The sequence below is a fragment of the Buteo buteo genome, chromosome 11 (genome assembly GCF_964188355.1).
Source record: "Buteo buteo chromosome 11, bButBut1.hap1.1, whole genome shotgun sequence".
NCBI lineage: Eukaryota > Metazoa > Chordata > Aves > Accipitriformes > Accipitridae > Buteo > Buteo buteo.
The window spans coordinates 26,406,680-26,429,412 of NC_134181.1; the positions used below are offsets into that span (position 1 = coordinate 26,406,680).

Here is a 22,733-nt window from a genome sequence, read left to right on the forward strand (position 1 = left end):
GCGAGCCTGGCACGGGGTGCGCGGCAGGCACTGCTACGTGACTTCGAGCAGGGCTGGAGGGGGAAGGAGGAGGAGGAGGAGAAGGAGGAGGAAGCACAGCTGGGCATCGGGGGCCTTCCAGCCTGGATGCAGCTGGGGGCCGCCTGTGGCCAGGGGCTGTGGTTGCTGGATGGGGTCACTGTGGTGCTGGACCCCTTCTCATGCCCTCGGCTGCTGGGGCTGGGCCTGGGGCAATGGGAAGGGCTGGGAGGTCCCTGACATCTCAGGGGCTGCAGGCAGGGATGGGGATTCTCTGATGTCTAATAAGGGTTGTGCCCTGCTGCCCCCTTGCTCTTCTCCCTGCTCCCCTGCCCCTTCCAGGAGCTGGATGTCCCAAGGGCTTTGACCCACGGATGCCGCTGTCCAGGAGGGACCAGGAGCTGCCCTGGGAAGGGGCAGGCAGAGCGGCAGCCCTGGAAGATTTGCTCTGAGCCAGCAAGGAAACCCCAGCCAGGCTGGGAACATTTGTTCCCAATTAGGAGGGAGGACGCTCCTTGCTGAGCAGGCATTCTGCATTTCCCCCAGCCCTGAGCCTTTTGCCACAAAAGTGCCGGGTGCAGGATGTGACCTCATGGGTTGGTTATGGAGGGGCAGAGACCGGGGCAGCCCATGGATTTCACCCCTGCCCGTCCTGGTGACCGTCACGGTGTCTGTCCCAGCATCCATCCCAGTGTCTGTCCCAGTGTCCATCCCGGCCCCACACCGTGATGAGTCTGCCTCTAGGGCAGAGCGTTGCATCGTGCATCACCCAGTGAACTGTACTGCTAACAAGACCATCTCCACTGCCTGTAATTATTTCCCAGGGTGACGAATGATTAATTCTGCTCAGGAGCTGTGGCTTTCTGCAAACTCACCCGAGCAATTGTCTGGCAGGCTCCATGCCAGCCCCCCTGGGCAGAGGATGCTCCATGCCAGAGAAGGTTTGAGCGAGATCTGGTTAAAAAAAGCCCCAACACTGGCTCATGGGTGCTGCCGTGCTCCTGCGGGGCTGGGCTCTGCAAAGGAGGGTCCCCAGCTGCAGCCTGGATCCCACTGGGTGCCCAGGACACCGAGGTCCCGACATGTCCCTCCAGGAGCAATCTGCAAGCCATCAAACTTAAAGATGCATTCATTATCCTTGGTCCCCATGACAGGGATGCAGGTAGGTAAACTGAGGCACGGCACGTGCTCTCTGTGGGACCAAGCTCGGCTGTGAGTGCCATGGTGGGAGGTTGGGTCTGGCTGCTCCCATCACCTTTTTGGGGTTGGCGAAGCCCCTGGGTCCCTCCAGCCCCCGGACGGTGCCTCCACCCACATGGTGGAGGTTTTGCATGACAAAGCGTCTGCTGGCTACCGGGACCCCTACCCGTGGCTTCCTCCCCATCCAGCTGAAGCTGCCAAATATTAGAAATAACCATCCAAAGGGCATTCTCGTGCCATGGTGGGGGGCCATGGCGGGTGGACCCCCTTCTCCAGCTGGGTCTGGGAGAGCCAGGTCTGGCTGCTCTTCCACTTCTGCTGCATTGGGTTAAATAACGTGCCCGGGTTGAGCATCCTCCTCTCCCCACGCTCGGCATCTCGTGCTGGGTTTGCCAGCTGCCAGGAGGGAGGGAAGGGGAGGGACGAAGTGCCTGCCAACACGGTAATAATTTTTTTTTTTTTTTCCTTAATTAGGGGAAGGAATAAATATAAAAGGAGGAGGGAAAGGGGAAGGAAAAAAAAAAAAGAGACGAGGACACGGACACACACAGAAGACTCCTCTTTTCTCGGTGCCTGCACTTATGCCTGGTGGAGCTCGCTCCCAGCCGTCCTGCCAACCTGCTGCCGACTGCTGCCTGCACTGCCCCGGAGAAGCCGCAGCTCAGCCCCGCACCGGGGCCCTGGGGAAGGGGAGCCCCCCCCAGCGCTGCCGTTCCCCCCACCGCGAAAAAGGGCCGCCGCGGGGCTGTCACCGCGCACCGAGCAAGGTGGGATGCGGGGAAAGCGTTGGGCTTGGCCGACGGTCAACCACGGGGTGATGCATGGTCCGACCGGGCAGCTGCCTGCTGCCGTACTGCGCTATTAATTTCAATATCTCATTTCACCTCTGCGCTGGCGGAAAGTAAGAGGAGAGCTGATCCGGTGTGGGGATGCCGAGAGCTTTCCCTGTGCTTTTCCCCATGGGATGCAGGCACAGGGGGGACAAGGCATCATCCTGCCCTGCAGCAGAGGATGCTCAAAGCTGGTGGTCCCCATGGTCCCACTTTGGAGAGGTTTGTCCTTGTCACCGACCCCCCTGGGAGGACAGCATCACTCTGCAAGTTCTTTTTTTTAATGGATCAGCTTGTACCAGTGCTGGCTCTGCAGCACTGGAGGCAGAGCGGGGGCTGAAGGGGGGTTTCTTGGAAAAAGGACTTTGGTGCTGCCTGGCCGCCACAGCCTGGAACCCAGCCCGTCCTGCTGCCCAGCCGGCACTGGGGATAAGGGGGATTTTGGGGGCTGTTTCAGCAGGTGCTCGCATGGGACTCTTGTTTTGGGAAAGCTGCTGGGGTCCAGCATGGGTCTGGGGTGTCCCATCATGGGGGAGCCCTCCCCATCTGTCCTGCAGAACCTCTGGACAGGTCCTTGTCCCAAGGATGCTGCAGTCAGGGTAGCAGTGGAAAGGGAAACTGAGGCACAGAGCTGGTCAGGGGCTTGCACAGAGATCCAGGGGTCCAGCTCCCCTCTCTCCTGCCTGGTTGCATTGCTGCTCTCCATGGGGACGTTTTCAGGGGCAAGCTCCCTTGTCCCAGACGGGCTAGGGTAGAGCCTAGGGTTTGGGGTGGCTGCAGGGCACCACTGGATCTCCCCATCCTCCCCCGGCTTTCTCAGCTCCATCCCCGGGCTCTGCCAGTGTCCCAGTGTTGGGGATGGGAGGGGCTGGGGGAAAATAGAAACATTTTGCGGGATTTTCATGGCTTTTCTCCAGCAAGCAGCCCTAGCGTGAAGCCCAGGTCCCCTGTGGGGTGCCCCTGGCTGGGGTAGATTGCTTCAAACCCCTTCCCCTCTCACAGCCAGAGCATTTCATCCCCGGGATGAAGGGGCTGCCCTTGAGCATCCCCTCCGGGGACCGCTTTTGGCCGAAGCCTCCTCCTTTCTCATCGTGCTGACTTCTCCCATCTCAGTCCAACCCAGAACCTGTTGCTCTTCCTTTTGGTTGCTGGAGGGGTGGGAAAAACTCCCTCTGCCCCAGTCTGGAGCCTTTTCCAGCTGCTGGGAGTGTGCATGGCAGTGTGAGGGTGATCAGGATGCTTTAGGGTTGCTCTTTGGGGAATGGGTTTAGACTGGGGAAACTGGGAGACCAGGTGATCTTGTGCTGGGAGCGAGGAGCTGCAAGTCTGCTGGTGAGCGTGCAGAGGGGCTGGGGAGCCCCGGCTTAGCGGGACGCATCTGAGCAGCAGTGTCGAAATCTGGGACCTCCCCATCCTCCATCCCACACTTCTCCTGTCCCACCTTGTGCCTCAGTTTCCCCACCAGAGCCCCACAGCCAGGAAAGGCAGGGTTGGGTGTGCAAACCTTCACGCGTGCGTGTGACATGCTCACCCAGCCTCACACGTCCCTGCGGGTTCCTATGGGGTCTGTTCTCACGCCCACCCCTCCGTGCGGGACTGTATCTCCCCAGGGGCCCTCACTGGGCTTCCCTGGTCCCCCTGCTATGGCGGGGGGGGGCACATCCCTGCATCCCAGCCCTGCAACAAGGAGCCTCTTTCTCCCTGCTGGAATAGGGGGGGCTGAGTGGTTCTGGCAGCCGGAGGGACCCCCCATTCTCCCCAGCTGCTTCCGGCCTTTTAAGCTCTGCCAGCCGCTGCTGCCAAGAGATTGCCAGGTGCTTCCCACTGCATCCCCTGTGCAGAGTGCGGCCCTCCCACCCCAGCCTCCTCTCAGGGGAGCCGGTGTGTCCCCTGGCACTGCCCCGCTCCGGGGACTCCCACCAAGCACGGCTGCACCCCGTGTACATCCAGCGATGGGGACGGATCCTGGATGAAGGGCCGGTTTGCAGCAAGGAGGGGGAAACTGATACGGAGGCAGCCACGTGTGTGCCGGGATGGATGCGTGCGTGGATGGGGACATCGGTGCGGCCGGCTGGCTGGGGCGGCAGTGGGGTGTCCGAAGCCCTTTGCCAGTGGGGATGGGGCTGCCCGCTTGTGCCTGGAGCGGGGCCAGACTCTGCCCGTGGCTGCTGACTCATTCTGCAGCTGAGCATCCCTGGAAAGCCAGCACTCCGCTGCCTGCCCTCCCCCCGGCTCGCTGCGGGCTGGCAGGGCACCTTGTGAGCCTGGATGAGTAACTGTCACATGGAGGGGACAAGGGGGCCGTGGAGGAGAAAGACCCTCTCTGGAGATGGGAAGGAATCCGGCCCTCAGCCATCCCCTCACAGCATCTCCTGCCTTTCACCCTGGACCGGGTGCTGTAGTTCCAAATTTCACCGGCCCCGTGTTCAAGGAACCACCTCTGAAAGCGGGGCTGAGCTCAGGGGAGAACGAAAGATCGCTCCTGTCCCGAAATAGACTTCAGCTCCATTTTCCACCTGGTTTCCCACAGAAATGGAGGTTAGCCAGCCCCGCCACTTGCGTGCGTGCCTATGTCTCAGTCCGTCCCCAGCGGCTCCTGAGCTCCGAGGTCTTGGAGACAATTGAGCCCCTCGAGCCGCCACCATCCCCCCCTCTCTCAGCTTTTTGGCTGCCTTTCCCTAGTCCTGCTCCCAGCTTTTCTCTCCTGACATGTGGGCTGAAAAATTTTCCATTTGTGGCAAATAGGAAAAAAAAACCCACCCAAAAATCCAACCCCAAACCCCAAATGTGATGTCTAACAGTTTCTTCCAGGGCCTTGGGGCATCACTCGTGGGCAGGGTGAAACTAGGTTTAACCGTCTCCACATCCCATTCCTGGTGCCGGCACCCTGGTCCCAGCCAGGGATGCACATGGGAGAGGAGCAGACACCCGCTCACCCCAGCTTGCCCTGTTCCTGCAGAGTTTTATCACTTGAATTTCCTCCCTGGGGCTTCGTGGCCGCTGCTGCTGGCCACTGCTCACGCCACCTCGGCGCCTTGGGAACGGGAAGAAAAGGCACCCGCGACAAAAGCCTTCCTTGCTTGGCCGCCCGGGGGGACGGCAGCCAGCCCCCGCGCTGGAGCCTGGCCATGGCCGCTGAGCAGGAGGGTTTTGTCCCTCACTCCAGAGCTGTGGGGCTGAATTCAAATGACCTGGCCGGAGCACAGAAAGCCCCCGGCTTGGCTCTGGCACCACCAGCCGGGTCCTGGGCAATCGGGTTTTGGCTGCCCGTGCCGAGCTCCTGCTGGGAAGGGGGTGGTGGTTTGTGGTCTGCACATGATAGTCAACATCCACGGTGCTTGGTGCTACGGGCTGTATGTCCATGGTGCATGGTGCCAGGGGCTGTACATGCATGGGCTGTGGTGCCAGGGGCTGTACATGCATGGTGCTTGCTGCCAGGGGCTGTATGTCTCTGGTGCATGGTGCCAGAGGCTGTACATCCACGGTGCTAGGGGCTGTACATTGATGGTGCATGGTGCTAGAGGCTGTATGTCCATGGTGTGTGGTGCCAGGGGCTCTGTGTCCGTGGTGTGTGGTGCTATGGGCCGTATGTCCATGGTGCATGGTGCTACAGGCTGTACATCCATTGCCCATGGTGGTAGGGGCTGTATGTCCACGCTGCTTGGTGCTACGGGCTGTACATTCATGGTGCGCGGTACCAGGGGCTGCACGTCCATTGAGCTTGGTGCCAGGGGCTGTGCGTGCATGGTGCGTGGTGCCGGGGCTGTTTTCACACCCTCACCCTGCTGCATTGGTCCCATGGGTAAACTCAGATAGCACTGTTCGCAGAGGGATGCAGCTGATGAGGACAGCCTCCCGTCAGGCTGGCCCTGGCAGCTGGTGACCTGGCCCAGAGAGTGCTGTGGAGGTGCCAAATCCGCTTCTGTGGCTGCTGAAATCAATGCAGCACAAAGAGTTCATAAATTAAAAAGCTGCTCTGAGTCTCAGGGCTGCTATGCTCCTGTCCTGGGGAACCCCATGGTGCATCCCGGGTATGGGGGGGGGCTGAGGAAACCCCCAGCCCCCTGAGGAGCCTCTGCAGAGGGGTGAGGGGCTACTGGGGCTGTGCTCCCCTACACCATGCAGGGGCATCTCCCCGCATCCCCAGCATCGGCCTCCTCTCCAGACGGCTGCAAGAGGCCGTGGGTAGCCAGAGCCCCTCCACGACGTGTCCGGCGTCCCCAGCCGTCCCCTGTGCTTTTCCCCGGGGAGGGTTGGGGGCCAGTGGTGGCAGTGCTAGCCACTGGGCTCTCCTTTCAGCCACCGATCCCCAGCCTGCCGGGGAGAGCCCTTTGTGCCAGGCGGCCTTGAGAGAGGCCTGGGACATAATGGCTGCTTTGGTCGGCCCCGGTTTTCCCAGCCTGCGCGTGGGGAACCTCCGGCGTGAGCTGAATGCCAAAGAGAAGCCCTCCTGCTCCTTCCCTCCCCCTCCACCCCGTGCTTTGTGTGCCCTCGGCTGTGTCCCCTCCGCTCCCCGGCAGCTCACTGACCTCAACCCCCTCCCTGCAGCGCACACGTGCACGAGCGCATGCACATGCATGTGCGCACCCGCACGTGTGCACGCTGCGACATGCGTGCAGAAGCACAAGCGCACATGTGCATGCCTTGCTTGCACACTCGCCTCCCTGGCTGGGGCTTGCTGCCTCTTTCCTGCTCAACACCAGCTATTAAAAAAAAAAAAACCCTTCTGAGGTTTTTCACTGTGGCGCCTGCGAACACACAGCCCCAGCTCTGGCATCGTCTCCCTGCCTGCCCAGGCCAGGGTTTGGGCTCAGATTTTCCGTGCCATTGGGGCCAGGTTGGGCTTTGCTGTCCCCAGGGGACCCGGCTCCCTGGGAAGGCTGGTGGGGCTGGATGGGACCCAGTGGCACCCAGCCAATGGTCCCAGTTGCTCGTGCTGTCTCCTTCCTCCTGTTAAACAGGGCACATTTCCTTCTCTTCACCATCCAAGGTCCAGGTTACCCCGTGGCCGCGCTGGTGCTGGCCTCTCCCTCTGTGCCCTGATGCCGCACGCATCATCCCATCCCCACACACATGGGCTGGGGTCTCTCCGTGACTCTCCCCCTTGTGCAGGGAAGGGATATTTTTGATGCTTCTTTGGATTTGAAGCACAGCTGGTGTTTTTTCCTTCCCCCTTGCAGGGCAGAGGATGGCCTCAGCCCTCCCGCTGCTGCTGCTCTGGGTGTTTGCCCCCACGGTGGTCCCGGAGGTGTTTGGCCCCGAAGATGGTACAGGTAACTCGGCATCGTGGGCCACATGTGTGCTGCTCCCTGCCCCATCGGTGCCCTGCGGTGGGGGTCTTGGGGTGGGGGTGGGGCACCCCACGCCAGTCCTGCTCATGGCTCCTCTCTTCTCCCACCCAGAGGACCTCAAGGCTCTGCAGGTCTCCATCCCACGCCACCCAGCCCTCGACGCCGTGCTGGCAGGCGACATCACCATTCCCTGCCTCATCACCTACCTCGGCCCCCAGCCCACCGCTGGCACGGCCGGCCGCCGGGCAGTCCTGGGAACCCCCCGGGTCAAGTGGACCTTCATCTCTGAGGGCAGGGAGGTGGAGATCTTGGTAGCCCGGGGGGACAGGGTGAAGGTGAGCGAGGACTATCGCCTCCGTGCCTCCCTGCCCATCTTCCACCAGCGCTACACCAACGCCTCTCTGCTGCTCACCGAGCTGCGGCCCAACGACTCGGGGATCTACCGCTGCGACGTGCAGCACGGCATCGAGGACGGCCACGATATCCTCGATGTCAAAGTCAAAGGTACCGCGAGGTGGGGAGTGGTGGGATTTGGGGCGGTGGGGGGGGGTAGAAGTCCACCCTGCCCAGTTGCCCTCTCCTGGCTCAGCAAACCCCTCCTGCGCCCAGGTGCAGATGCACCCCTGTGGGTGGGGGGGCTGCTGCAGAGGGGCACCTGGGTGCAGATGCACCCATGCAGGTGGGAGCTGTCATGAAGCCCCTTGCTCATGCCCACGTCCACTCCCCCGCAGGAGTGGTGTTTCACTACCGGGAGGGCTCCATGCGCTACGCCTACACCTTCGCCGAGGCGCTGGAAGCTTGCGCCAGGATCGGTGCCCGCATCGCCACCCCCGAGCAGCTGTACGCTGCCTACCTCGGCGGCTACGAGCAGTGCGATGCCGGCTGGATTGCTGACCAGACCGTCAGGTGGGCACCGCTGCCGCCCGGGTATCGCGCCCATCGCCTCCCCCTTCACCCCTCCACGAGTCGCCAGCCCCGCCCTGTGCTTTCCTGCCCCAGGTACCCCATCCACACGCCCCGCGAGGCCTGCTATGGAGACATGAACGGCTTCCCCGGGGTGAGGAACTACGGGGTGGTGGACCCAGAGGACATGTACGACGTGTACTGCTACGCCGAGGACCTCCCAGGTGCCTGTGGTGCCACCAGCCCCATCCTGCCCTCCCCTGCTTTTGCGGCTGCGCTAACTCGCCCCCATAACCCGTTGTAAACCCAAGTGAAAAAGCCACCCCGAACCACAGTTGCTGGCTCCGGAACCTCTGAGCTCTGCAAAGCTTTGGGCACTTTGATGCACGCAAGCACAGGGACTTTCTGTGCTGCTTCCCAAAGAAGTGCTTCTGGTTTGGTTTTGCGGGGTGTGGGGCTCTCTCCCTCGTAGCAGCCGGTGCCCATCTCTGGCCTCGGGGCTGACGGATGCCAAGGGCGATCTGCCCTGGGTTGGCAGCATGTCGTGGCTATAGCGCTGCGTGGTGTTTTGGGGTTTGGGCGAGCTCGCGCCGTGCTTTGCATGCACTGGGGTGCTGCATCTCCTGCAGCTCGGGCACGTCCCTCCCGGCTGTGCGTGCGTGGGGGTGGCCGGTCCCTCCTTCGGACCCCGGCGGGGCTCCCCGCCGGCGGCTGTGGCGGGGTTGGTCAGGGTGATGCCAGGCAGGTGGCAGGGAGGCAGCGCAGGTCACTGGTGTGTGAGGTGCGATGCGCTGGGAAGGGGAGACCGGTGCGGTCGTGGGGGCTGGCACGCGGCGTGCCTTAGGGCAGCGATCTCCGGCCCTTCTGAGCATGAAGCCCCACCACAGCATCCACCGGGCTTGCAGGTCCCCTTAGAAATGACCCACACATGGATTGCACCGTGCAGGGCGTGGACTTGCTCCTCGGCAGTCCTCTTCATGGCTGCTTTAAAGTCTCAGCTCCGTTTGCGAGGGCAGCTATCCCGCGTGGCATGAGAGCTCCAGCCGTGCCTGTGCTGCCGTTGTCCTGTGCATGTGCGGGAGGACCAGCCGCAGGCAGGGAGGCAGGCAGGGAGGCAGGCAGGACCCTTCAGCTCCCGGTGCTCCTCCTCGCGGGGACCATGCTGGAGGTCCCCGTCTCCAAGCCTGCTCCTGGGGTGGTGCAGAGCACGGAGGAGGTGAGGGGGCTCCCGCAGCCCACGCCCCCCTCCCCGGTTCTGACGCTCGTCTCCTTCCTCTCTTTGCAGGGGAGATCTTTTTGGAGACAGCCCCAGACAAATTCACACTGGAGGAGGCGGCGGCACGTTGCCGGGCGCTGGGTGCGGAGCTGGCAAGCACGGGGCAGCTCTACGCGGCTTGGAGCGCAGGGCTGGACGCCTGTAGTCCCGGCTGGCTGGCCGACGGCAGTGTCCGCTACCCCATCGTCACCCCCCGAGAACGCTGCGGCGGGGCCCTGCCGGGCGTCAAAACCATCTTCCTCTTCCGCAACCAGACAGGATTCCCCGATGCCCAGAGCAGATACGATGCGTACTGCTTTCGAGGTAAAGAGGGGCACCCCGCTGGCCTGCAGATGCTCCCGGGCAGGGACCAGTGTGAGGTTTCGGGAAGCCTCTGGGCAGCGGCACAGGTGCCTGGTGGGTGCGGGGTGCTGGCTCCAGCCCACCCGCGTGCTGAGCGCTGGGTGCAGCAATGCTAGGATTTCCTGCAGGGTTGGGATCGCATTGGGATCCCTGCGTGCTCTCCATGCTGCAATACTGCAATAGTGCAGGGGTGTTTTGTACCGTCTCAGTCGTGCATATCGACCTACCATGGTAGGATAGGGATGCCTTGCACCACCTCCGTATTGCATGCCAATATATTGTGACAGGGGAGGGATAACTTGCATGGTCCCGATACTGCATGCCAATACGTCATGATAGAGGAGGGGTGCTCTGCATGGTCTCAGTAGTACATGCTGATATATCACGACAAAGTAGGGATGCCCTGCATGTCCTCAATACTGCACGCCACTATATTGCAACAGAACAGGGATGTCCTGCGTGGCACGATCGGTCTGTGTGAGCTGTGTGGGCATGGCTCCGGGATGGTTCATCCCCCAGCGGCTGCCAGCTGAGGTGGGGGCATTGCCGGGTCCCTGTGGGCTGCTGGGCACAGCCTGCAAGGCTGATTTTGGGCAATATCTGACTGTGGTGAATAGGAAACAGGACATACAGGCAGTGGCACTGAGCTGCCTGTGCTGCCAGGGATGGTCTGTGCACTGGCTGACGTGGGCAATAAGCCAGGAGGGGATGAGCAAGGATGGAGGCTAGCAGAGATAACAGGCACAGAGGGAGAAAGAGCCACCCGTCTGCTTCTCCTTCCCAGTACCGCATCTCTGTGCATCCCCTCAGGGCCATGGGGGTTTGCGGGATGGGGATGCTGTCCCCCGGATCAACTGGATGCTGAGCATCTCCATGCCTCAGTTTTCCCATCTCTTGGCAGGGAAACCCATGGGTTAGGCAGGATGGACCCGTCCTATGAATCCGCGATCCCTGTAACCCACTAACTCCCCATGCCCATCTGCGCTCCCTGGGATGGGGATGGGGGCGTGGAGAAGGACCCCCCCTGTGGCTGGGGGTGCCAGCATGCATCAAGGATTAGAGTTTGCTGGAGGAGGAGGAGGAGAAGGGGGGAGAGCCGCTGTCGCGAAGGGCAGGGACAAGCAGAAAATGCTTCAAGTGTAAAATTTGGCGGTGCCTGGATGCCTGCCGAAGCCACGAGCCTTGGCCGGATGGCGGCGGGGGGAGCCGGGCTGGCACATGGCTCTGGGGCCAGCACAGGTGGTGTAAATCAGCATCGCCTCGGGGAAACAGGGCTCGGGATCCGGCCTCACTGCGTGCTGCCAAGCCCCACAGCTCCTGCTGGGGCTTTTGGCTCTGCTGGCTCCAGCATCACGTGGAGAGGGCCTGATCCTGCCCCACGCTGACCCTATGTAGAGGGACAAGGGGAGGTCGAGGAGAGCTGGGTCCCCACCGGGGTGCCAGGCTGTCCCAGGGCTCCAGCCCCATGCCAGGGCAAGGGCATCTCTGCCTGCTGTGGGGCCAGGACGGGGCAGTAATATCCCACTTTCTTTCTGCCCACAGAAGGGACAAACTCTTTCCCTGAGGCTGCAGGAAAATACCAAGCCAGAGAGCCCGAGGGCTTCCAGGAGATTGTTACAGTGGCAGAAAAGCTGGAGGAGCTGCAGCTGCCCAAAGCGCAAGTGGAGATTGAGTCACGAGGGGCTATATACGCCGTCCCTTTCTTTAAGGACGCTGAGCTGGAAAAGCCGAGCCTGTCCCCCGAAGACGCACCTGGGCCAGGGGCCCGGCACCCCCCGCTAGATACCTCCGTGTCCTCAGGTCACCCAACCTCTGCCACCCCTTTCCCCATGGCCCCGGCCGTTCCCGAGGCAGGCATCCCGCTTAGTTGCGGTGCAAAACCGGGGAGCTCGTCCCCCGCGGAGGAGGATGGGACAACAGGGACAGTTGGGCAGTGCACAGCGGCCGGGCACGAGCCGTCCGGCGCGGGTAGGTCGAGCAGCCGCTGTGGCGGTGCCAGGGCTGGGGTTGCAGAGAGGAGCCGCAGGGATGGAGGTGCCGGGATTGCAAGGAGAGGTCAGAGGCACCCGTGGGTGCCCAGGTCGCCCCAGCTGTCCCCATCCCTTCTGCAGAGGGAGCACCCATGGCCGGGGCACCAGCGTCTTGGTGTAGGGCTGTGCACGAGTCACTGGTGCGGGGACATCTGTCTGTCCCTCCCTCGGCCAGGGTCCTGTGTGCGAGGTTGGTGCCGGACCGCCGTTTAGCAGCGCAAAGAGCTGGAGAAGGGTGCTGGCAGCCGGAGGGAGAGGAGGCCAGGCACAGCAGTTGAGGGGCTGAGCATGGCCCCTGCCGCAGGGAAGCCTGTGCCGGGGCTGGGCTTGGCAGTGGCCGAGCCAGAGCTCGGTCTGCCGTGCCGGGTCAGAGGGGACAATGTCACATGGGCTCGGGGCCATTTCCATCTCCCTGTGCATCTTTGTGCTGGTGTTGCCCCCTCCCCAGCTCTGCCCGCTGTGGGCAGGATCTGTGGTGCTGGTGGGCAATGCTGGTGCCTGTGGCCCTGAGGTTTGGCTGGCTCCCCGGTGCCGGTGTCTCACTGCCTTTGTGCCTTGCCCTTTGCAGAGGAGGAACAGGGAGCAGCGCTGGGCAGGGACCCCGGCAGCATATCGACAGAGAGCCTGGACGGAGGGCAAGACCGCAGCCAGCCCATGGAGCCGGATGAAGCTGCCAGCACGGAGATTCTCTCCGTGGCCCCACGAGTGGGCACAGAGGAACTCACCGGGACCCCATCCCCGGTGGGGGCCACAGAAGGTGACATGGAGCCTCCTGAGGGGTTTCCCCGGCCGCCCAGTCCCACCGCCTCCACGCGCCGCCCCGACCGCCCGTGGGATGCCATGGGGCGGCCAGCCCACACTGCCAGCCCTGGGGCACCTGGGCACCGGGTGACGTTGCCAACCAGTGCCACTTCTGCCACCTCATCAGATAGCCGAGATTCTGGTGGGATGTCCCCACGTGGCCACAAGTCTGGCGGGGTGAGTACCCCCATCCCCACCGCTGAAGATGCTGAGATCTCGGGAGACGTGGTCGAAAGCCCCGGGGCGTCCCCGCTGCCCCCCGCGCCCTCGCAGCCACAGGAGGAGGGAGAAGAGCAGTCGGGGGCCCTGTGGCTCCCCTCGCCCACGACCCTGGGGGACGGGAGCACTGTCCCCACGGCGGAGGTGACGGCGGTCACACCGTGGCACACAGAGGTGCCTGGCAGCAGCAGCGTGTCGGCCACGGGAGGTGAGGAGGCTGTGCCGCGACCCCCGAGCACTGACCGTGGGATGCCTGCTGCGTCTTTGGAAGAGGAGGAGGAGGAGGAGGAAGAGGAGGAAGACCAACCCGCTCCCTCTGTTGCAACCGTGGAGGGTTTCCTTGCAGCCATTCCCGGAGAACCAGGTGGGACCCGCAGGGATGGCCTCACCTCTCCCCGTACTGACAGTTCTGGGGTGGTTCCGGTGGGGACCCCACTGGGGGACCCGGCCCCCAGCACAGCTGCCCCCGTGCCCGCCCTCCCCACTGAGCGGGCCAGCATCGGGGCGGGCACCCACTCGGCCGGGGGTCCCCGCTGTGCCACCCTCGCCCTGGGGGCAGCCCTCCTGGCTGCTGTCTGGCACTAGAGAAAGCCAACACCTTTCCTTCATGCTGTGCTTCCCTCTGTCCGTCTGTCTCTCTCCTCTCTCTCTCTCTCCTCCTCAGCTGGGTAAGGGAAGGTTACAGGTCTGGAGAAGCACATATTTGTCAAACAAATTGGTCCGAGCTCTGCATGCACTTAAATCTCTTCTACTTCTGTGAAGTGTTTTAATGACTGTTTCCATGAAAAAAAAAAAAAAATCAAAAGAAGGCCCCAAACCCTATTCTGACTAACAGTGATACTAATAAAGGGAATTAAAAGCTTTCTAGAACAAGCATCTCGGCTAGCTCTTCCCTTCGTCCTTGCGCCTGCTGCCTCGCTCACTGCCTGCGCGCCTCTCCCACTGACGAACTAATCCCCCGGCCCGCCCTGTACCCGCGAGTCCCTGGGGAACAGGGTGGATGGGACCCCGTGTGAGGTGGGGGAGTGGGGTACGGCTGTTTTGCACCCTCCGTGCAGGGTCCCCCCCCGGGGCTGGCTCACCCCGTGCTGCCCTGGGAGGAGGAACAAGGGCTGGAAGCTGCATGACATTAGCACAGGGGGGCTTCCTACCGCTGGAGCCATGGGGGGCACCGATGGGTTATGGGGTGCAGACCCCCACCTAAAGCACCCTGCCTTGTGCAGCCCTCGATGGCCAAGCGCCCCGAAGTCCCTGAAGTCCGCCCGGGGAGCACAGCTCCCCCTCGCCCGCCCCCAAGCCCTGCTTCCCCTACATGGGGGCTGAGATGGGCAAGCAGTGGGTGCATGAACTGCCACGGGCGGTTGTCGCCACCCAGACCCACCCTCCGGCCCCCATGCCGGGATGCTCCCAGCTCTGATGCCGCTTACAGGAGCCAAGCCCCTGCCCCCTCTGCCCTCCTGGCTCCCTGAAGGGCGGCTGCAGCCGAGGGGATGGTGCGGGTTCCCTGTGCCCCTGGTCTGGCAGTGCCCTGCCGAGTCCTGTAGCACAGAGGATGCTCCGTGGTGGGTGGCCAGGCCTCGTGGGATGGCTGCCTTTGCTCTGGCAAGGACAGGTGCTCAGAAAGAGCCGGCCGTGTGGTGTTAGGGCCCTAAATAGCTCATCCCGCTCCGTGCCTCGGTCTGCTGGGGATGAGCTGGGTGTCCCGAGTGAGCTGTTGGCACCTTGCTGGGAGGTGACGGTGCCTGGGGATGGGAGAGGGTGGCAGCATTGTCCTCGGCATGGCTCCACCGAGCCAAGGACCATTAAATGGGCATCATTAGGCTGAAGGGTGTCGAGGACTTTCAGGCTCTGCTCCGCCGGCGCTGGCGGCAGCCCTTAATCATGCTCTTGAGCCAGGACTGGGAGCACACGATGTGCTCCGGGCGCCTTAATGACCGTAACGGGCTGGTGGGGACATGCGGGTTGGGGACAGTGCTGGCTGAGTTATCAGCCCCGGACAGGCTGAAGGTGACAACAGAGGGACAGGCGCAAGGCTCACCTTGCCGCCAGGCTGAGGACGTGCGGCTTGGACATGCAGAAGGTTTTACCCTTTACATGTTCCCCTCCCAAAGCACATTTGCTGCATCACTCCAGGGGAAAGCAGGGGCTGTCCCTGGGCGACGGGAGCAGGCCAGGGGCTGGCACAGCAGCAAGCCCACTGATGCAGAGAACAAGAGCATCCAGCTCACGTTCCTGCGCCCTGGGGGGAGGCCAAAGCCCCAAGTCCGGCCAACTCTGGGCTGGGGCGGCTGAGCTGGGTGCATCCCATGGACCAAGGGCAGCGTGGGCAGACAGGGTGGCTGCAGGCATGTCACTGTGTGCCCGAGTCCTTCTCCCGCCCCAGACTTGGTGCCCTCAGTGACCAGATCAGGGACCTGATTGCTGTGGGGCTACTCACTGCAGAGATGAGGCTTTAACGATGCTGGGCACTAACGAGGTCCCCGAGCTCCCGCGGTGAGGAAGGCTGCATGTGCCTTGCAGGTGGCTGCGTCCCCAACCCCTGCCTGAACGGAGGGACCTGCATGGAGGACAGCGCCCGCCTCGCCTGCCTGTGCCTGCCGGGCTATGGAGGCAGCAGCTGTGAAAGACGTGAGTCCCCCAGGTCCCACCATGGCCGCACCGGCTGGCCCCCGCCAAGCTCCCGCTGCAGCCTCGGCTGCTGAAGCAGTGGCCCAGAAGACATAAATGTGGGGAAATCAGGTTTTGGGGGTTTTTTGCTTGCTGGTGAGCTGGGCTCCATCACCCTGACCCTCTCCTCTCTCCCCCCTTACCCCCTTACCATGGCTCAGTGCTGGAGAAGTGCAGCCCCGGCTGGGACAGCTTCCAGGGAGCCTGCTACAAGCACTTCTCCACCCGGAGGAGCTGGGAGGATGCGGAGACCCAGTGCAGGCATTACGGGGGACACCTGGCCACCATCCTGACCCCCGAAGAGCAGGACTTCATCAATGGTATGTGGTGCTGCCCCGGGCTCCGCTGCATCCTCCCCCAGACCTCTGCCCACGGGACCCTCAGCGTCCCTCAGCACTGGGCTTCAGGTTTTAAACCTTAAGCCAAAAAGCGGCCGAGAGCCAAGGCAGAGCCCTACCCTGCTGTGCTGAGGAAGAGGCAGACACGCTCTAGGGAAGTCAAAGAAAATAAAGAGTAAAGGAAATAGCCGATATGATGGATTGACCAGTGTGGTTAGCTGCTCACCAGCCCCTTGGCTAGTGAGCGGTAGGGGAAGAGCGACAGACAGCAGGGTTGCTGCTGGGCTGATGACGGATGGACAGATAGATACATGCGTGGATAGACATGGGACCAGAGAGATACATGTGTGATGGGTGGACAGACCAGCAGAGCATTGGACGTGTGCAAGTAAATTTGAAGGCAAAGCAATAACTTGCCTGAAAGCAGACGGGGGGGGGGGGGGGGGGGGGGCAAATGCAGAGGGAGGCAGCGCAGGGGACAACAGCAGTGGGGACGGGGCAGAGAGCAAAGAGGCCTGAAGGGATGTGAGGGTGAAGCAGGAAGGGACGGGGAGAGACCCGGCAGGGACTTGCAGCGACAGGCAGGGACAGGCAAGGGCAGGCAGGGAGCGGCAGGGACAGGCAAGGGCAGGCAGGGAGCGGCAGGGACAGGCAAGGGCAGGCAGGGAGCGGCAGGGCCAGGCAGGGACCGGTTGGACCAGAAAAGGGCAGGCAGGGACTGGCAGGGCCAGGCAGAGACCCGCAGGGCCAGGCAGGAACGGGCGGGACCGTGGGGACCCGGAGCTCTGCCGCCCTCTCCCGGCTGGCCCCGTCCCGCCGCTCCCGCGGGGGTGCGGGGTCCCGCCGTGTCCCCCTTCGGGGCTCCCCTCGTCCCCAAATCCCAAACCTCCCAGCCCCCAGCCCAACCCCGCAGGGCTGGGGACACCCCCACCTCCCCGCGCTCACCCCCAGACCGCAATTTTCCCCAAATTCAGCCTCCAGATCCCTTGAGCCCCCTCCTGACAGGGGGTGCCGGAGGGGGGGGGGCCTGGCTGTGCCCTCCCACCCCCACCCCAACACTCCCCCTGCCCCCTCAGACCAGTACAGGGAGTACCAGTGGATTGGCTTGAACGACCGGACCATCGAGGGGGATTTCCAGTGGTCCGACGGGAGCCCTTTGGTAAGTCAGGCTGCCAGCCCTTGTGTGCCCCCCCGGGAGAAGACACCCCCTCCCACCCCAGGCACCTCGTCATCCTTCTCCATCGCTTGGGAATGTGCCTGCGGGATGGGTCCAACCCTGGGACCAGGCGTTGAAGCCCCCCCCCCACCAAGAGCCACTTGCCTCGGCCAGGCTGAGCATCCTCGGGGGTGCCGTGGGTGAGCCAGACCCCAGGATTTGGGGTCCCAAAGCCATGCCAAGGGGCATGGAGATGGGACCTCATTCCCGATGGGGGTGTCACAGCCAGGAGGCTGCAGATGGGTGTGCGCTGGTGCGGCTCCCCCCCTCCAGCTTAAAGTGTGTGCTGGGGTGCCCCATGCACCCTGTCCCGCCTGTCCCCCCAGCTTTACGAGAACTGGCACCCTGGGCAGCCCGACAGCTATTTTCTCTCTGGGGAGAACTGCGTGGTCATCGTGTGGCACGATGGGGGCCAGTGGAGCGACGTGCCCTGCAACTACCACCTCTCCTACACCTGCAAAATGGGGCTGGGTAAGCTGTGACCATCCCTGCCCTGGGCAGGGGTTGTGCTGAGGGGCTGGGACTGCACCCCTCTGTGACCCCAAATTAGAGGTTCCCCACCATCCCCGCAGTGGGGAAACGGGTCCTGTGTATGGGACCCTCAGCTTGTTTGGGGTTTATTGGGGGGTGGCTTGCTCCAGTTTGGGGGTCCCCATCCACGGCTGACTGCAATGACCCCTTCCCCCCCTGCAGTGCAGTGCGGGCCACCCCCCGCCATCAGCAACGCCCACGCCTTCGGCAAACCAAAGCAGCGCTACGAGATCGGCTCCATCACGCGGTACCAGTGCCGCCACGGCTTCGTCCCGCGCCGCTCACCCATCATCCGGTGCCAGGAGGATGGGATGTGGGAGCCGCCCCAGCTGGCCTGCCGCCCCGGTGAGCGCAGGGCTCCCCCTGACTCCCCCAGTCCCCTCAGCATCTGCCTTTGGGGCTTTCCCTTCACCTGGGGCTTCTTGTGTGTCCCCCAGGCCTGGCTCAGCCCCCCGACGACTGAGCGAGTCCCTGGGGCAGAAGCCACCACCTCCCCGGGCCCTGGAGCCGGTGCGAATGGGGACGGCACCGGGACACCAGCACGGATCCCGGCATGGCACAACACCTTACTGTTGGGTGTCTGCCTCCTTGTTTGTTTTATATCTGTACAAAGAAATCCTAATAACTAAAGATCCCCTCAAAAGGAACCGACAGTGACCCAAAATGTAGCACAAGGGGTGTTTTGTTCCTGGAGTCACAACAGAGTCGAAATCAAAGGGGGACCACAGGCAGGTGATGGCACTGATGTGCCAGCATCACCTCCAGCTGCTTTCTCCCATTTCTGGCCCAAGGATCCTCATCCTGAGACACGCTGGTGGGGCATGACACAGGGACATCCAAGCTGTTCTGCAGCTCAGCACCCGTTCTGGGGTGCAGGAGGGCTTTTGCACTTCCCAGGAAAGGCAGAAGCTACTGCCTCAAGCTCGGAGTGGGTATGTGTCGGCCAAACCCCCTCTCTGTGCTTCTGTGGGTATTAAAACCGGTAAACAGATGGCACGGAGCAGTGGCCTGGTCATTTGGGGCAGCCCTGGCACAGAGGTGGGAAAGGGAGAGCTGCACAGCCCCAAAATGGGGAATGTGGCAGCACCCACCAGCACCATGAAGCTGGCGAGCCCCTGGCACAGCCTGGGCACAGCAACATCCCCAGGGACCACAGAAACAGGGAGGCAGAGCCCAAAGTGCCCCCACATCCCAGTGGCATTGGGGACCGGTCAGAGATCAGGCTGGGATGCTGCTCCTGGCAAACACATGGGACTTGGGCGGCACATTGTAGGTGCCAGGGGATGCTGGCATCTCCCCACACTGGTTTTCCCCCTCCACTGTGCCACCTCCAGTGCTTTTTATAGCTCTCCCTGACTGTCGGACAGCAAAACTCAGAAACCCCTGGTGTGCAGTGCCAGGAACACCGATAACCCCTGGGACAGGGTGGCTGGGGGGGAGGGCCACACTGGCTGCCCCCCTGCTTGAGATGGAAAGTCTTTGTCAAATTCCCCTCTTTGAGAGGCCAGACAGTCCCAGGGGACAGAGGCCAGGCAAGAGCGTGGCTTTGCCGTGCAGCTTTACCATCGCTTTATTAATTGAGAAGGCGAAACTCCATTAGTCACGCTCGTTAATGCCCTGCCCTCCAGTGCGCTTGCACCAGCCAGAGTCCTTGTGGCTGTGGGGAGCAAGGATGGGCCAAGGGACGCACCGGGGTTGGGGAAGGGGGGGCCTGTGGTGCTGGCTGGGGGGTCTGGATTAGACCCCCTTCCTGGCCCAGCAATGTGTCTGGCTTCTCCAGCAAGCCCCGAACACCCAACAAGCCCCAAAGCAGGCTGGGGCGTGGGGAGCAGCTCCATCAGAGGATGCACCGAGCACCCAAACCCAGCTCTATCGCTCCATCAGAGGATGCATGAACCACTCGAAATCACTGGGAGACCCCCCTAATACCCCACCTCAAGCTCTCCACCTGGGTGACAAGGGCCGGCATCCTACCACGGTACCCTTCGCTCAGCCCACCTCTCCTTCTGGCGTTCCTACTTCCCCACGAAGCAGTAGGTGCCATAGGTCCGCAGCTCCTTGCTGGGAAAGCCGAAGCTGCGGACGCCGGGGTCCGGCAGCCCCCCGCAGCGCTCGCGGGGTGTGGTAATGGGGTACCGCACACTGCCGTCCGCCAGCCACCCCCCGTCACAGCGATCCAGCTGGGAAAACTTCCAGGCGGAGTAGAGTTGCCCCACTTTGGCGATGGCAGCCCCGTGGTTGCGACATGCTTGTCCGGCCTCCTTGAAGTTCAGGTGGGCCCGGATGAAGTAGACCTGGCCTGGGGATGAATGGGGACATGGCAGGTGAGCACCCGCCACGGATGGCTTCCTGGGAACAACCCCAGCCCTGATGCCAATACAGGTGGGCATCAGGGTTCAGTGCCACTGTGGGAGGGAGAGGGGATGCCAGCACTACCTTGAAGAGCAGAGGTGAAGCAGAAAGCATCAAATCGGTCCTTCTGCTTGTCCCTGGCCCCATAGGTCCGAACGCCCGGCAGGAGGAGGCGGCCACCACACGGCTCCCGGGAGTTGATGATGGGGTAGTGGACGGTCCCATCGAGGATCCAGCCGGCGTTGCACCAGTCCAGACCCTCCGTCCAGGCTGCAGGGCAAGAGGAGGGTCGGCACCAGTGCTTCCCTCCTCCCCACTCCTGCGCCCAGCAAGGCACATTTTGGGGTGGATGAGGGGTTTTTTTTGGATGCCTCACCTTTGTAGAGCTGCTGGTAGGTGGCGAGGCGGGAGTCCTGCTGCTCGCAGGCTCGCTTGGCTTCATGGTAGTTGAATTTGTAGCGTCCGTTGCTGGGCTGGTAGGGGAAGACAACACCTGAGGAAACGGGGACAGAGGGTGAAGGAGATGTTCTCCCCGAGGAGGCTTTGGCTTATCATCCCTAGGGATTCAGTGCTGAAGATAAGGCTGGGGCTTGGGGTGTTCCAACAGGGGACACAGGGGAGGAAGCACCCAGCCATGGACCCCCAGTCCCAGTCCGGGGTCCCCTCTCCACTCTCTCCCACATCCCTGGGGGATGCAGCAGGAGGTACCCCAGCCTCACCTTCGAGGTGCAGCGTGAGCGAGACGCTCTCGTCCTCCAGCCCATTGACAAGCTGGCAGCGGTAGCGTCCCTCGTCCTCCAGAGCCACATCAGTGATGGTGAGCGAGGCATCGTAGCGGTGGCTGTGCCGCAGGCGCACCCGTGGGCTCAGCGGCCCGTAGTTCTTGTGGTACAGCCCATTGGTGATGAGGATGATGCTCTCCCGATAGTTGGCCGGCTCCAACTTGCTCCACTTCACCCGGTAGTTGCGGGGCAGGGCGCGCAGGACACAGGGCAGGGTGGCCGTGGCACCCCGCTCCGTGTGCACCGTGGTGTGAAGGGGCTCCAGCAGGTACTGCAGGTGGGGGGGGGCTGCGGCATACCCGGGCAGCCTCAGCATTGGCTCACCACAGAACACTGCTGTGGCTCCACCACCTCTTCAACGCCTCCCCTGACACCCCTCAACCCTCATCGGCATCTTAAGCCTGGTTTCCATCACCCATCCTGGCTTCTTTTCCCTGCTCCTACAACCCTGGGAACACACAGCTCAGCCCCTGCCTGGCTGGATCCCCCCAGCACCACCTCCCTCCTCCAGCACCGACCCCAAACAGCAGCACCCCATCCTCCTCCTGGGCCCTGCTCCCTACCCGGGCTCCCCGTCGGCCGCTGGAAGATGCTCGATGCTGGGGGTGCTGCCAAGAGCCAGAGGGAGCTGAGCAGGAGAAGCCGGTGCATCCTTAGAGCTGGGGGCAGGGCGGTGCCTGGGGGGGGGCGCAGGGGTCAGGGATGTGCGGTGGGATGTACTCCGATGGCTGGGGGCATCTGCAGTGCTTGCTGCTGGGGATGCCATGGGGCCGATGGATGGCCCTGCTCAGCTGGGGGCTCACTGACATTTACTGTGCAAAGGGGACGTCCCCTCGCAGGACATCGAGCCAACAGAATGTGCCAGCCCTCCTCCCCAGTGCCGCACACCTCTTACCGTCCCCAGCTGCGTCCTTTGGGGAGCTGCCGGTCCCATCCAAAGCCTCCAGCATGCGTCCTGCCCCGGTGCCCGCTGCGTCCTGTCTCCGTCACAGCTTCCCCATCGCAGGGTCGAGGGCTCCGGAAGGGTCAAATCTGTGTCACGGTGCTGCCGGGAAGAGGGGACACAGGGACATGGGAGGCGGCGAGTGGGTGCTCCCAGCCAGCCCCTTCCCTGTCACCGTCCCAGGGTGGGCAGCGTCCCGGCAGCCCCACGGCCCCGCGGTGCCTCGGCGCCTGCTCCCATGGTGCGCGGGAGTGGCGAGAGCTGGCCGTGCCCTCGCTCCCTTCCCTGTTGCCGTCTCTTCCTGCTTTCTTCTCTTTTTTTTTTTTCCCCCTCAACACCTCCCCGAGGAACGCACAGGGAGGAGGAAGCACAATTTCCCATTGTGAGCATCTTTCTCTTTATTGTTCTGCTCGGCAAAACACAGCGTGCCCAGCTAACAAACATCCCTTTATTTGCAGGCCACAGCATTGGGGAATTCAGGGAAGATGCCAGCACCGCACAGGGCTCCGGCAGCCCCTTGGACCAGCAAGGCCTCCCCTTGTCATTGGCCCCCAGTGCTGGGATGGTGCTCGCTGCTCCCGCAGACGTCAGGACAATGGTTAATTTTATGCCCCCTCCACCTCAAGTCTCTGATGCGGGGATGCTGTTCCCATCCTTTGGGGCTCCCGTGGGTTGTGCAAGGGGCGTCTTGTATCCCACCGGCCTTATCCTACCCTGCGAAAAGACATCGGAAAGGCTTCCCCATCGTCACTTTGGGGCCGGGATGCTGCTGGGAGCAAAACAGGGCCACACAATGGGGCTGTGTTCTGGGCTCCCTTATCTTCTCCCTCCCCCAGGGTCCATCTCCAAGGGTGGAGGAAGCTTTTCTCAAAGGAAACACAAGACAAGCAGCATCTGTCCCCAGCACCAAGGGACACAGTGATCCTGGCTTCGCCGTGGCACGCATGGCACAGAAAACAAACCTCCCTGGGGGGAAGTGGCACCAGGGCGCACG

The 22,733-nt window shown here is 62.8% G+C and overlaps 2 protein-coding genes across 8 annotated transcripts; one reads left to right on the forward strand and one right to left on the reverse strand.

The window, feature by feature from the left end:
* The first annotated feature begins 1,853 nt into the window (after positions 1–1,853).
* BCAN (brevican) lies at positions 1,854–18,793 on the forward strand. 6 transcript variants are annotated; one of them, XM_075040910.1, is made up of 15 exons: positions 1,854–1,985; positions 7,229–7,321; positions 7,451–7,843; positions 8,071–8,245; positions 8,339–8,466; positions 9,528–9,821; positions 11,403–11,828; positions 12,459–12,647; positions 12,819–13,274; positions 15,431–15,538; positions 15,739–15,897; positions 16,992–17,074; positions 17,458–17,602; positions 17,825–18,007; positions 18,100–18,793. In XM_075040910.1, exons 2-15 carry the CDS (start codon positions 7,237–7,239, stop codon positions 18,123–18,125), a joined length of 2,850 nt encoding a protein of 949 aa, XP_074897011.1. In that variant the 5' UTR covers positions 1,854–1,985; positions 7,229–7,236; the 3' UTR covers positions 18,126–18,793. The 6 variants fall into 6 exon arrangements, with proteins under 6 accessions (XP_074897011.1, XP_074897008.1, XP_074897010.1 ...); XM_075040907.1 differs by having other exon boundaries at positions 12,459–13,274; XM_075040909.1 differs by having other exon boundaries at positions 11,403–11,660; positions 12,459–13,274.
* A 423-nt stretch (positions 18,794–19,216) lies between these two features.
* On the reverse strand, positions 19,217–22,092 carry HAPLN2 (hyaluronan and proteoglycan link protein 2). Of its 2 annotated transcripts, none has more exons than XM_075039529.1 (6): positions 21,692–22,092; positions 21,360–21,473; positions 20,734–21,084; positions 20,391–20,507; positions 20,099–20,284; positions 19,217–19,961 (listed from the first exon to the last, which is right to left on the reverse strand). In XM_075039529.1, exons 1-6 carry the CDS (start codon positions 21,744–21,746, stop codon positions 19,678–19,680), a joined length of 1,107 nt encoding a protein of 368 aa, XP_074895630.1. In that variant the 5' UTR covers positions 21,747–22,092; the 3' UTR covers positions 19,217–19,677. The 2 variants fall into 2 exon arrangements, with proteins under 2 accessions (XP_074895630.1, XP_074895631.1); XM_075039530.1 differs by having other exon boundaries at positions 21,685–21,903.
* Between the last annotated feature and the right edge of the window lie 641 nt (positions 22,093–22,733).